Raw genomic sequence first — 13,394 nt, forward strand, 5'->3', positions numbered from 1 at the left:
TGGATATTGTAAACAAAAAATAATATCTTCTGAATTCTGTACCTCCAGATGCATTAAGAAAGTCTTATTTACTGTCTTCTTATCTCTTGTTATAGATTGGCATGTCTATCATAAGATTCCACATGACAAAAAATCTTGTTTCTTCAGCAAGTTTGTGAGCTACAACATTAGCACATGGAACTCTGGCTCTAATAGAGGCAGCTAAAACTGGAATAGAAACTAGATCACAATTTCCACACTTAATAAGGCAGGAAGTCAGCTGTTGCCATGGGACAGAGCTGGCTGAATTGTCATAGGCATTCCATAGACATAAATCTTAGACTTGTGCCAGATACTTCATGCTTTCCTGCTGTGCAAAACAGCTCGATATTTGATTTAAAGGATTTCTTTTCTAAAGAGGAATTGCAAGTAGCAGAGTTGAGATAACGTGAATTTGATGGGAAGATACATCATACACTCCAGCTCCATGTCACTGTTGTAGCTTCAAGATGCATGTCTGATTCTGGGGTTTATACTGTGATGGGTAAAAACTGCAGTCCAAGGCACAGAAAACAATCTTAAAAATTGATGTAAAGAGATGAAGCTGGTACTTTTCCTTTTTATGAACATGCTATATTGCAGTAACCTTAGTTTTGCTGCCTTTTTCAGTTTTCATGGATTTTTTTTCCTTTTCCCAAGAGCTTACATTTTGGGGTAATATTTTGCTTGGTAATATAATCAGTTTGGTTTCTGGATTCATTTTTAACTAGCTTTGAGAAATTAGAGCAATGTTAAATGCAGGTGAATCTGCTTGTTCTATATCAAAATGGGACAGATTAATCTGAAAAGTAGCAATTATGTTGTGGATCCCCATCTACTTTAAGAATTAGTTCCCAAAAGCAGATAGACCTTTGTAGGATAATCTCTCTGAAGAAGGAACATAAATGGTTAAAACACATTAGAAAAAGCTTGCAAGAAATGCCCTGTGAATAGAATTGTTGCTATGTGTATTGGGTTTTCGTGGCAAGGTTTTGGTAGCAGAGGGACTACAGGGTTGGCTTCTGTTAGAAGATGCCAGAAGCTGCCACCATGTCCAATGGAGTCAGTGCCAGCTGGCTCCAAGACGGACCCACCGCTGGCCAAAGTGGAGCCAATCAGTGATGGTGGTAGCGCCTCTGTGATAACATATTTAAGAAGGGGGGGGGGGAAGAACTGCTGCAGGACAGCATCTGGAAGAGAGGAGTGAGACTATGTGAGAGCAACAACTGCAGATACTAAGGTCAGTGAAGAAGGAGGGGGAGGAGGTGCTTCAGGTGCCAGAGCAGAGATTTCCCTGCAGCCTGTGGAAAAGATCATGGGGAGGCAGGCTGTCCCCTTGCAGCCCATGGAAGTTAACAGCGGAGCAGATATCCACCTGTAACCTGTGGAGGACCCCATGCCAGAGCAGGTGGATGCACCTGAAGGAGGCTGTGACCCTATGGAGAGCCTGTGCTGGAGCAGGGTCCTGGCAGGACTTGTGGCCCCACGGAGAGAGGACCCCATGCTGGATCAGGTTTGCTGGCAGGACTTGTGACCCTGTGGGGGACCCACGCTGGAGCAGTCTGTTCCTGAAGGACTGCACCCTGTGGAAGGGACCCAGGATGGAGCAGTTCACAAAGAACTGTAGCCCATGGGAAGGACTCACATTGGAGATGTTTGTGTAGGACTATCTCCCGTTGGTGAGACTCCACGCTGGAGCAGGGGATGAGTGTGAGGAGGAAGGAGCGGCAGAGACAAAGCGTTATGAACTGAACCCAGCCCCCATTCCCCATCCCTCTGTGCTGCTCGAGGAGAGAAGGTAGAGAAATCAGGAGTGAAGTTGAACCCGGGAAGAAGGGAGGGATGGGGGGAAGTTGTTTTAAGATTTGTTTTTATTTCTCATTAACCTACTCTGATTTGATTGGTAATAAATTAAATTAATTTCCCCAATTTGAGTCTGTTTTGCCTGTGATGGTAATTGCTGAGTGATCTCCCTGTCCTTATCTTGACCCATGAGCCTTTCATCGTATTTTCTTTCCCCTGTCCAGTTGAAGAGGGGGAATGATAGAGCAGCTTGGTGGGCACCTGATGTCCAGCCAAGGTCAACCCACCATACTAAGCTGAGGCTGGGGCTCTACACATAAATATTATTTCAAACAATACAAAGTTTACATTAAAAACTCATAAACAATGAGACATGACAAGTCTCACTAGTTTCTCCTGTGATGCTTTATTGTTTGTTAAATCACAAAAATTTTACAAGGCCATTTATAGTATGGAGCTTGTTCTGAGCTTAAGGGTTGAGAAATGTATGTACTGTAGGATGCCTTCTGCAGAGGGCCTAAGCTGAATAAAACAAATAACATGATCATTGAGGCTTTATTTACACCAAAGAGTTTAACTATGTTTATGTAGCTAAAGCAATATAACTGAACGAACAAGGATGATGTTGGCTGGTTAGAATCTGTTTATGGGAATGGAAATAAATTATAGTGATATAAGCTGTATTTATAGCAATGTAACTGCAATAGGATTGTACAGAGGAACTGCATTGCCAGAAGGAAAAATCACATCCTTCACTGGAATAATCATGTTGTACTTCTATGTGGAGGCCAGGCCTAAATTAATTCCAGTTGCATTTTTGAGTACTTAAACAAGAAAGATGCTTCAGTAAAGGCTTGATTTGGCTCTGAGAGGTTTTAACACTGAGAGGTGTTGAACATCTGCATCTTCACTGAAGTCTGTGCTTTTTGAAGGTGTTGTATGCCATCACAGTCCTGTGTTTCTGTCTTGGCTCTAAATCTCATTGAAGTCAGCAGGAAAATGCTTGTGTGGCTGCATGACTGGAACCTCTTAAGAGACCTTTGTTAGCCTGGTATATCTTGCTTTCTGACAAATCAGGTGCACGATCATTAGGAAGCAGTTTATCCTGAGTGCAGAAAAATGTGCCAAAACGCGATCATATGTGACAATCACAATGGCAAGCTGGGACACAAACCCAAGTTTTATTCTGTTCAGTAGTTTTATTTCAGCTTTTTACTTCCATAGCCTGCACATAACTAACATGATTACAAGCCCAAGTATAAAGCACCACCGTCTCTCTCAGGGGGCTCAAACAATCTGTTTATTCTCCCCAAATATGAGTTTAAATATGTATGAGAGGAATGGCCTATCTAAAAGACTGTTCCCATGAGAACTTTCTTTGGCATAATACTTCACTAATACTTTTCAGAGTACACTGATCTGGTGACACTTAAGAGAGGACAGCACAGAGATCCCAACATGTACTGAAGATGTGAATTTAGATAGAAAGAAGACAATTAGACATTCCTTTTTTTTGGGGGGGTGGGGGTGTAATAGTGTAAAGGGTTAAACACATCCAGCATAATAAGTAGTGTTTCTAATAAAAACAAATGGTTTATTTTAATTGGAAGTAAATATCCCATTTTCAGGCATTTTGTTTTTTAATCTTTGGTTCACATCTCCTTTAAATGCTTTCCTCTGAAGTGGCAGCATAGGCTTATCAGATTCCATTATTATTATTTCCAACATATTACCATTTGATTTTGGTTTGGCAGATAGATTTACTATTAATGCTTTTCAGATGGAGGTGGCATCAGATTTTGGTGGCAAAATTTTTTCTGTAAGGAGACTTTTTATTACTGGGATCACAGAATAATTTTACTTTATATAATTTTTATCTTTCCTTTCCCCTCTGTTAATGTTCATATTAGTACTGAGACCACTACTGGATTTAGTGGGCTTTGGATCAGATCCTGAATTTGCTTGCAGTCATTACAAGATCTGGTTTGACACTATTTCTAACCTGCATCTTCATAAACCTTTTCATTTTAGTTCCATCTCACAAGATCTACAGTATATATTTTTCTCATTAATTTCCATTCAATGTCGCCACAACTGGTGCTGTCACAGATACCACATAATGAAGAAGAAGGAAGAGAAACACACTTTCATAGGGTTTCTGCACATAGGAACATAGAGTAATTATGTGGAGGGGATGACCTGTGCAGACTACTTGGTCTACTCCCCCACTCAAAGCAGAACCAACTTCGAACTTAAGTCTAGCTTCAAAGTTAGATTATGTTGCTGAGGGCCTTATCCAGTTGAGTTTTGAATATCTTCACTGATAGAAATTCTGTAAGTTCTGTAGCCCCTGTTTCTGTCCTCAATATGAAGAACTTTTTTTTAATATGTATGTGGAATTTCCCTGCTTTGCTGCAGCTTTTAAATTGGATTGAGATAGTTTTAAAATTTGAACATGGAATAATTCCTGAGTTCTAGAAAGGTTTTATTTTCTTAGAATAAAGTCCACACTTGAAGATAATCCTATATAACAATAGTCAAACAAACCTATACACATCAATTCTGGAGGCAGCAAAGAGGTGTGGCAAGCAGTCAGTCTGAAAGAGTAAGACTCAAGTACTTCTTTTGGTAGTAGAAGGAAGAAATGGTTACAAACACAGTGTCTAGAAGATAGTTTTTGGTAAGAAGGGGCCCTTAGATAACTTCTTGGGGGCTTTTTTGGTGGGTTTTTTTTTGTACCACAGGAGAAAATTCTCCACACATGACTGCACTGAGCTATAACATATTCCTTATTTTGGAATATTTCCCTATTTAAAATAGTGATATTTTATGCCATTACAGATTAATTAGATTTAAATACCCCAGTCTTTAGGGCAAATACTCCAAGATGAGAGGATATAGATGATGCCTATTCCAAATGTCTGAAAAATAACTAAAAGAGAAAAATCACAAAATGTTGAATTTACACAGTGATGGGATTTAATTCTGGTTTGACTGAGGCTATCAAGAGTTGTGTGGCTAAATCCATTGTCAGCTGTAATAAACACTGCTTCAATCTATGTGAATGTTTGCAGCTGTTGAAGAAAAAGGCATCTTTGCTTCTTAGTCAAACAGTACATAAAATTAATTGTGCTAGAATAGATTGTGTGTAAAAACAGGTGCAGTAATCAACTGACTTACAGAAGAAAGTATGGGACCTACTTTTTCATATTGATTGCCTCTTCCAGTTATTGGATTATGAAAGTAGACCTCATTTAACAGAAGTCCTTGAGAGAGAAAAAGAAAAAAATCACCTGTGGTTTTATTTTATAGTCTACATGGAAGTTATATTCATGTAATTTAGAAAGATCCACTGAATCGATTTTCAGCAATGTAGAATACATACACCAAATTTATTTATCCTGCCTTTGTCTGCTTAACTCACTACAGACATGAACACACATCATGTATTATTTAAATGTGTAGCTTGACACATGCAATTTTTAGGTTTTAGAAGTGGAAAGAACATAAATTATACAACAGAAAGCTTTCAGCATGCTGCATAGTTGAATGTTTTTAATTCAAAATGAAGACACACATTAACCTTAAAAAAAATCAAAGGGACTCGGTGGGTACTTATATAACTGAGCAGACCATCATGCCCATTTGTCCTGCTCTCAGCAGTGAGTTTAGTGAACATCTCACTGGGTGACAGTGAAAGCACATGTGGACTGAGCTGGAGGACTGACACAGTATGTATGTTCATTTTCTGGTGAAACAGATTCGGGTAATCCATGTAGTGAAGCTACCCTTCAGTTTGACTGTGGCTCTTTCAAATTTGATTTGAACTCAGTTTGACAGAGAGGTAGAGGTATCAAATAAGCTTGCCACAACTGTTATAAATATGGGGGTTTGATGAGGGGAAGGAGTCCAAACCATACAGAGCCTTTGCTGAGACTAACAGGAACATACAGAAGTACTACTGAGCCTTGAGTAAACCCCAGAAACAGATGCAGAGAAAACTGGGCTTTTCTAGTTTTGGTGTTCAAAGAGCAACTTTTTTTTTTTTTTTAATAGGACTAAGTACAGACATTGTGAAATATTACTCTAAAGTGAATATAATGCAGTATTGATATTCTTTTTATGAAGGTTGATATAGGGATGTGCCAATTTAGCAAAGTAAGCTTTCAAAATGGGCATGATACTTTTTTTAGCTGCACGCTTCAAAAGCCATCAAAATAGCTGTTGCCTTCTGTCCTGGAAACTGTCAGGAACCTATAAATAAACATAAAATAATACAGGAGCAAGAAAAGAATCTTATGCCAGCAGTTAATGTTGTTGTTATTAATTCTGTTGTTTCTTTTTTTTTTTTCTTTTTACAGTGTATCCTATTCAGTGCATGTCTCTGAGGATTACCCAGGTACAGTGCAACGTTCTTGTCTGTGACGCTTGTATGCATGATACTGCAATTTGCAATATTCAGCTGAAAATATCTGAAAGGGTGTTAATGTCTTCCAAGTGCACCCTTATGCTAATAATTTTCCATTAGTTAGATTATTTTCAGAGTCATTTCTCCTTTTCAGGTGTCATTTATCAACTAGGTCAGGGTGAGAAAACCTGGTTCACAAGCTTACAGAGACTGGAGCTTGTGATGCTTTCTGTGTCTGGAGCCAACAGTGACAGGAGTGAGAAACTGCCCAACTCCTCTTTGGCATGGTAGATAAAGCTTGATCTTTCAAGAGGCTGCACAGTCTGGCATGGGGCCAGCAAAGCACTTCTGTGTTAGACCTTAATGAGACTACTCACATTCACATTCTTAAAGTTAAGCCTGTGGACTGTGCATTGATGCTTCTCAGGGTCTGTTGCAGCCAAGGGTTTGTGTATGGGTATGTATTTGGTAACATAAGCTTGCAAAGCTGTTCAGTCCTGCCTCCCTGTCATACCCTGAGCTGGGTTGTCAAAAATATTTATTTGTGTTACTGTGTGGCCAACCCAGACAAGGGGAATTATCCATATGAAAGACAACCAGGAAAGAGCAAAAGCTAGTTTTCTACTAGCTTGTTTCCCTGATTTCCTTTACAAAGAGACTGCATAGATACTTCAGGTGGCACAGAGATCAGCAGAAGCAGGAGAGGGAAGCAAGGGTGAGGGCAGACAGGCACTGTGCAAGTAAAGGTACATGGTAGTACTGTTGGATTGCACCACATTCTGTATTTTTGCACCTGGGAGTATTTAATAGTCTAAGTACTGTGAATTATATGAAACCCTCTGGCCTTTTTTTATCATTATCTGTAACATCTCTGTTATATTTCTAAAATAAATATTTCTTGTTTCTTTTAGAATCTCTAAAGAAGTGAGGCTTTGATCTTCACTGATAAGCAGTAGACTATGCCTGTTCAAAACACCAGAGTGTTTGAAGCAGATGCAGAGAGAAATCAGTATCAGCAGTGATGCTAAATACAATGGATTATGTGAAAGAATGCTCACAACCTTTGTGAGAGATATTTTTTTTCACCAGTAAAAACTGGAGGAAAAGCTACTACTAATAATAATCTATTCAACATGTAGTAAGCAGAAAAACTGAGATTCATAAAATACACAGTCATACCAGTGATAAATCAGTGACTCAATGATTACTCCATTGACCTGACAATGAAAGGAGGGACAAATCGTTGGGAAAAAAATCTACATCATATTTTATTAATGTTTTGTTTTATTAGACATCAGTAATGGATTTATTAATTTCAGGGATTAAGCTATTATGAAGGCACTGAACTTGATGTCTATGAGCCCCTAAACTAAATGGCAAGCTGGAGCACTGAACCAGCAGTTACTCTCACAGCACATAAGATCTCATCTCCTGGCAAGCTCTTCTGACAGGCACACCTCAAACTTCCCTTACAGATGCTGTTTCCAGCATGCTCTGATGGCCTACAAGCCTGAGTGACTTTGGTGGCTCTAAAACCTAATAAATATTCTCTGCCATCACCCCCTATATTTTAAAGCCAGATAGAACCTGGGGGGGGGGGGAGGTAAACCAGCTATGCATGTTTACTGATTGCAAATGTAACCCTTCAAGCCTTTGGAAGAGCTGATTTCATTCATATCTTAAGCTTTTGCAGTATGTATGTTTGCTTTGTGATGAAGAGGTGTTTAGTGTGTTAAGAAGGATAATGACTGTCATTTTACAGCTTTGATCCTAAAAATACTTCCTTTGGCTTGGTGAGCCAGATTCTTTGTCTCCTCTTTGTGCTAAATCTATAACTTAACATTACTGCTCACTGTGTCTACCTCTTCTCTGGCATGTATTTTAAGGGATGTTTCACGGACATATCAGGGTGTGATGGTGTCAAGCCTGGGAAGCTCTGTGCTGGTATCCTCCTCAATTGGAAGATGATCTTCAAGTATTGCTACTAGCTGCTAGAGTTCAGAGCAGGATATGCTCATCAAATTAAATTTATCATGGGTTAAGTCTTTACAGATCAAGGTTTAAGTCCATTAGTGTGTACCTATATCAAAGTCATATCCTTTGGAGAGTAAGAGTGTGTAATACACATTGGATCAAATTTGGAAATCATGAGAAGGCTGTCAGAGTTGATCATCAGATAAATTTCTAATGTATGCAATAAATATATGAAAATAGAAGAGATTAAGTTACCATACAAATTATGTTCATTCAGCTGAAAGTCATACCACCACAAGTAATTTTTAGATATTATAAGAAGAGCTTTGGGTACTGTGTATACTCTAGCTCCATGCATTGTTGTTATATATGCAGTGTCACTGCATTGGCACTGATAACACTGTGTAACTATTGCTGAATTGCTTCATAAAACATCAAAAGATTACAGAGTGTTAAATCATACCTATGGGAATTGCAATATGACATGACAACTTTCAATAATGGAAGGTGTTTGAATGTTTCATAATTATGAGTGAAAGCTAAAAATATGCTCACAAAGGCACACTGAATAACTTAATAGGAGTAGTGTTGAGACAATATTGTCTCAAAGTTATATATACATTGCTGAAATTGTGAAAATATCACTGAAAATTTAGAGGTAGGTAATATCAGTTCCAGTAATATATCTTTGTAACCATTTTCTCATAACATAGACACAACTGGGGGAAAATAATGCTCCTAAGGAGCAGTTATAGAATATAACATCAGTGAGTAGATTAAAGTTCCATTAATATGAGTGGATTGTGACTCCTGTGAGAACCATTACAACAGCAAGCATTATGCTAATGATTGTACATTCTGAGTGATACATGTTGGCTGTCATAAACTTGTAGAACTGCTATAGTCTTTTATCCCAGTGATTTGTGGGTTACACACATGTTAACAGAAACATCTTTTTCTTAAACCTTGTTAGATTGCAGCACAGAGAGAGACAACCAGTTTGGCAGCAAGTGGTTTGTTGCATCCCTACACTAGGTTCAGGCAGACTCCACTTAAAAAGAGAGGTGTTCCTGGGTGTAGTGCCTTAGAAATTGGATGTTGAAGAAAGCAAGCCCAGTATTTTAATTTCAAGTTTCATTAGACTGATGGAAGGAAAGAAAAAAAAACCCAATGGTTGCCAAATAGAAAAGGAAAACAAATACTTGGCAGTGAAAAGTACATTATCCAGCTGCCAAGAAAGAATGACAAACAGTGGACATAAAAATATAATTAAAATCCATATATGTATATCTTGATAACTTTTTATTCTTTATAGCACTGTTAAAGGAAAAATTCATATAGACATGGGTACCACTAGGTTTGCTTTAATCACAACTCAGAGTTGGGCCACCACCTCAGTGAGTGGCAGAGAACAAAGGGATACAGCACAATTTATATACACTTATCAAATCATTAGTCAGTGTCTGAAGTTTTTAGAAGTTTCCTTTGGTCTTGTCAGTTCTGCGAATCCATCACCTGACCCTGTCCCAGCTGATTCATCTATTCGGTTCCAGTCTCTGCCTCGGTTCCAAGGTCCTCCTTGGATCATGATCTTCTTTCTGACTGCTTTAACTCACACAATCCTTCAAGCACACTTAGTCTTTGAGCAAGCAATTCCTATTCACATATACTATTTTTTTCTAAAAACACCTGCATTTTTGAGAGCAGCTGTGTATACAAATTGATCATCTATTGTTTCTCTATTCTCCTACTGATTAACTTGACTGGGTTTTAAACCAGCCTTGGATTAGGACTATACAAGGGCCAAGGCCTGGTTCTGCCATTTAGCAGCTTCAGCACTTTAAATTTCTTAATTCAAAATACATTTTCTTTAACAGCACATATTGCTGTTTTTCCTACTTTTTCACACATCAATAAGTTCTAGCACATGGATTTCCTTTCTCCCACCCATATATATGGTGTTAGGTATATTTAGGGGTAAATGTTGACCTTGGTTATTCCAGCTCATTAGACTCTATACCAGTAAGTTACACTCCCAAACCTGGGAAAGGAATGAGTGTGTGTTGTATACCCAGAGCCATCCAGTATGGTGAGGCTGACACTGAAATGATGGCAGGAAGGTAGAACATGCAAATAGAGGCAAGGCAGGGGTTTGTGGAGGGGGTGAGATGCAACTGTCTTGGAGGCACAATTTACAGCCTGTCCTGCTGACAGGCAAAAGTGGGAGGAGGAGGAGTGAATGCTGGTAGATGGCTGGAGGGACCCCATTTTATTTGCACAATGCTGTGGCTTTAAAACACATCCCTGTGCCAAGCATGTAGCCAAGCAGACACAAACTGAGCAGATAGAGCAGGTTGCTATGCCCACTGGAGTGCAGTGCTCAGGGAAAAGTGGTGTCAGCCTCCTGCAGCAATTGCCCGCTCGCAATATGTTTGTTGAGCTGAGCACAGATTACCTCATGGGACAGTGCAAGAGTGGAAGTAGGCGAAGGTGTGGGATAGTGTCAGACTCAGTAGACGTGAATGTGGCAGAAAGGCTGTTTCACAGGCAGTGGGCTGCTCATGTGCCTGTCTGTCTGTGGCAGTGCAGCTGCTAGTCTGCAAAGGTAGTGTGGCACACCTGTGCAAGAAAGGGGCAGCAGCATCAGGGCTTGGTCTTGATAGAGACTTCTAAAACCCACAATAATACAAGTAATAATATTGCTGAATTTACTGATCAGTTGATGTTAGCATTTTCAACATTGCACTGGAAGCACTGTGGTCAAAAGCTTTGAGCATGCAGCAGTATGCTTAAAATTATGTGTGAGTTTACACACTTTGCTGATGTGGGAATGGAGTGTTCAAAATTATGATAGATCAATTCCTTGTTTCAGTTCTCTTATTTGTCTCTTTATCTGTGATTACTTAATTGTCAGCTACCCTGGTTTCAGCTGGGATAGAGTTGATTTTCTTCTTAGTAGCTGGTACAGTGCTGTGGTTTGGATTTGGTGTGAGAACAATGTTGATAACACACTGATGTTTTAGTTGTTGCTAAGTAGTGCTTACTCTAAATCAAGGACTTTTCAGTTTCCCATGCTCTGTTAGTGAGCAGGTGCACAAGAAGCTGGGAGGGAGCAGAGCCAGGACAGGTGACCTGAATGGCCAAAGGGATATTCCATACCATAGAACGTCATGCTCAGTATATAAACTGGGGGGAGTTGGTCAGGAGGGGCCAATTGCTGCTCGGGGACTGGTTGGGCATTGGTCAGCGGGTAGTGAGTAATTTTATTGTGCATCACTTGTCTTTGGTGGGTTTTATTTCTCTTTCTCTTTTTGTTGTCTCCCTTTTCATTACTATTATTATTATAATATTTTATTTTATTTCAATTATTAAACTGTCCTTATTTCAACACATGTATTTTACCTTTTTTTTCCCCAGTTCTCCTCCTCATCCCACCAGGGGAGGGAGGGAAGTGAGTGAGCGGCTGTGTGGTACTTAGTTCCTGACTGGGGTTAAACCACAACATCAGCCTTTCTGCTCTAGAGTATATATTTCAATTCAGCCCAGATCAGTAGAAAACAAAATTTTATTACTTTCACAGACAGGTCAGCAATTAATGCAAAATAAGCTTCTGCAGATACTACATAAAAATTTGCTTCCCCTTGTTCATTGTTACTAAACATTTGGCTGGAAGGAAAAAAAAAATCACAGCGTGATCTCCACATTTTGTAAGAATGTTTGGAATAGACTTTCCATATTCATATCCATACCTAATGTTTTTGTTAAGTGGGAGGAAAGATATTTTTTTTTCTGAATATAGGCACAAGAAATGTTGTCCACTGATTAGAAGATGCTTCAAACATCCTTTACATGACTAGGCAAAATGAGGCATAGGTATTTTGAATAATGGGCTGTTAACACCTAGGTCTGAATGCAGCCTTCACTCTGCACACCAGACCTAGCTTGAATTTTAGTATCAGGCATGACAAAAATCATAGAACAAGTCTTAATTTTGGAAAAGGTTGTCTCAAACCCTCATAAGCCTTGTGGGACACTTCAGAGCAGCCCTTGGTGTGATTCCTGAAAGCCACGATATCAGACTCCAGGGGTTTGCTTTTATAAAATTTGGGACCAAATCTTCCATTCTTTTGGTATTTTTCTTTTCATTAGCAATCTCAGCTGAAAAAAATGCACCAGGAAGATGGTAGTGCTGGGCTTCCCTAATGGGAAGTGGTTCCTTATGTTACAAGGGTGGAATGGGCAACATTGGAAGATGCTGGCAGAAAAAAAATTGGACTTCACCATGCAAGGTGTTTTTCTTTTGTAGATAACACTTATGTTTCCATTTCTGATAATGATGAAGATGTGGTAGTTACAACAGAGCCAATTCCAGTAATTTTCGACCAAATTGCTACAGGTAATCTTATGTCCCGAGTGTTTTACCAAGTTCATATTTTGTGAGGAAAGACAAGATGTTGCCTTTACTTAAAGGGAGATATGTTGATGTGTGTACAGTTTGCTATTTTCTCAGTCTTGCTGTAGTAAATTGTCCTACATTTCAGAATAGAAGAAATTAAAATATTTCTTTTGGGGATCAACATGATTGTACAGGCAGAATGTATTTTATTCTTTTAATGTCTTGCAGTCTGTGATAAAGCAATTCTCCTTGAATACAGTTAGAGGTGCTTAATACTTCCCAGTTATAAGTTTTCATGCTCACTTGCTTAAAACTTCACTAAATCTTCACCACTGGGGATGAAACAGTCTATAACTACCATTGCCTCTAATTAATTATTTCAGGAAATTTCAAACAAAATGATTCGGCTGTTTCACGAAATGAGACTATAGAAAAAAATATCTTTTTTCCCGGTGATTTTTGGAACCTGTTAATTTGAAATTATTTCCATACTTTCAAAAATTATTCGATACATGAAAGGTCATGCTTTTCAGACATCTAGACACATTTATACAATATATAATCGAGATTTGTGCATACTCCATAGAGATTTTTTAGATTTTAGCAGTCAAATTCCCTGATGGTTTCAGGCTGCAGGAGAAACTGCATAGAGCAGTCTTAATTCTGGAAATTCTTCAGATAGGAACACTTGACTTTGCAGACTTTTTTTATTTATTACAATAGTTTAGGGCTTTCTTTGTGTAACACAGAATTACTTTGAATTTCACTGGAAAACCAATATGATCTTCAGTCTCT

The 13,394-nt window shown here is 38.8% G+C and overlaps 1 protein-coding gene across 1 annotated transcript in view; it reads left to right on the forward strand.

Moving 5' to 3' along the window:
* The window catches only part of LOC130141940 (protein mono-ADP-ribosyltransferase PARP8-like), a 160,127-nt gene that overhangs the window by 75,650 nt on the left and 71,083 nt on the right, over positions 1-13,394 (forward strand). The window contains exons 3-4 of the mRNA XM_056323237.1: positions 6,183-6,220; positions 12,510-12,599. Of these exons, the coding sequence (XP_056179212.1) occupies positions 6,183-6,220; positions 12,510-12,599 (128 nt within the window). The remainder of the gene's footprint in view (positions 1-6,182; positions 6,221-12,509; positions 12,600-13,394) is intronic.

Source organism: Falco biarmicus, chromosome W, assembly GCF_023638135.1.
Source record: "Falco biarmicus isolate bFalBia1 chromosome W, bFalBia1.pri, whole genome shotgun sequence".
Lineage (NCBI taxonomy): Eukaryota > Metazoa > Chordata > Aves > Falconiformes > Falconidae > Falco > Falco biarmicus.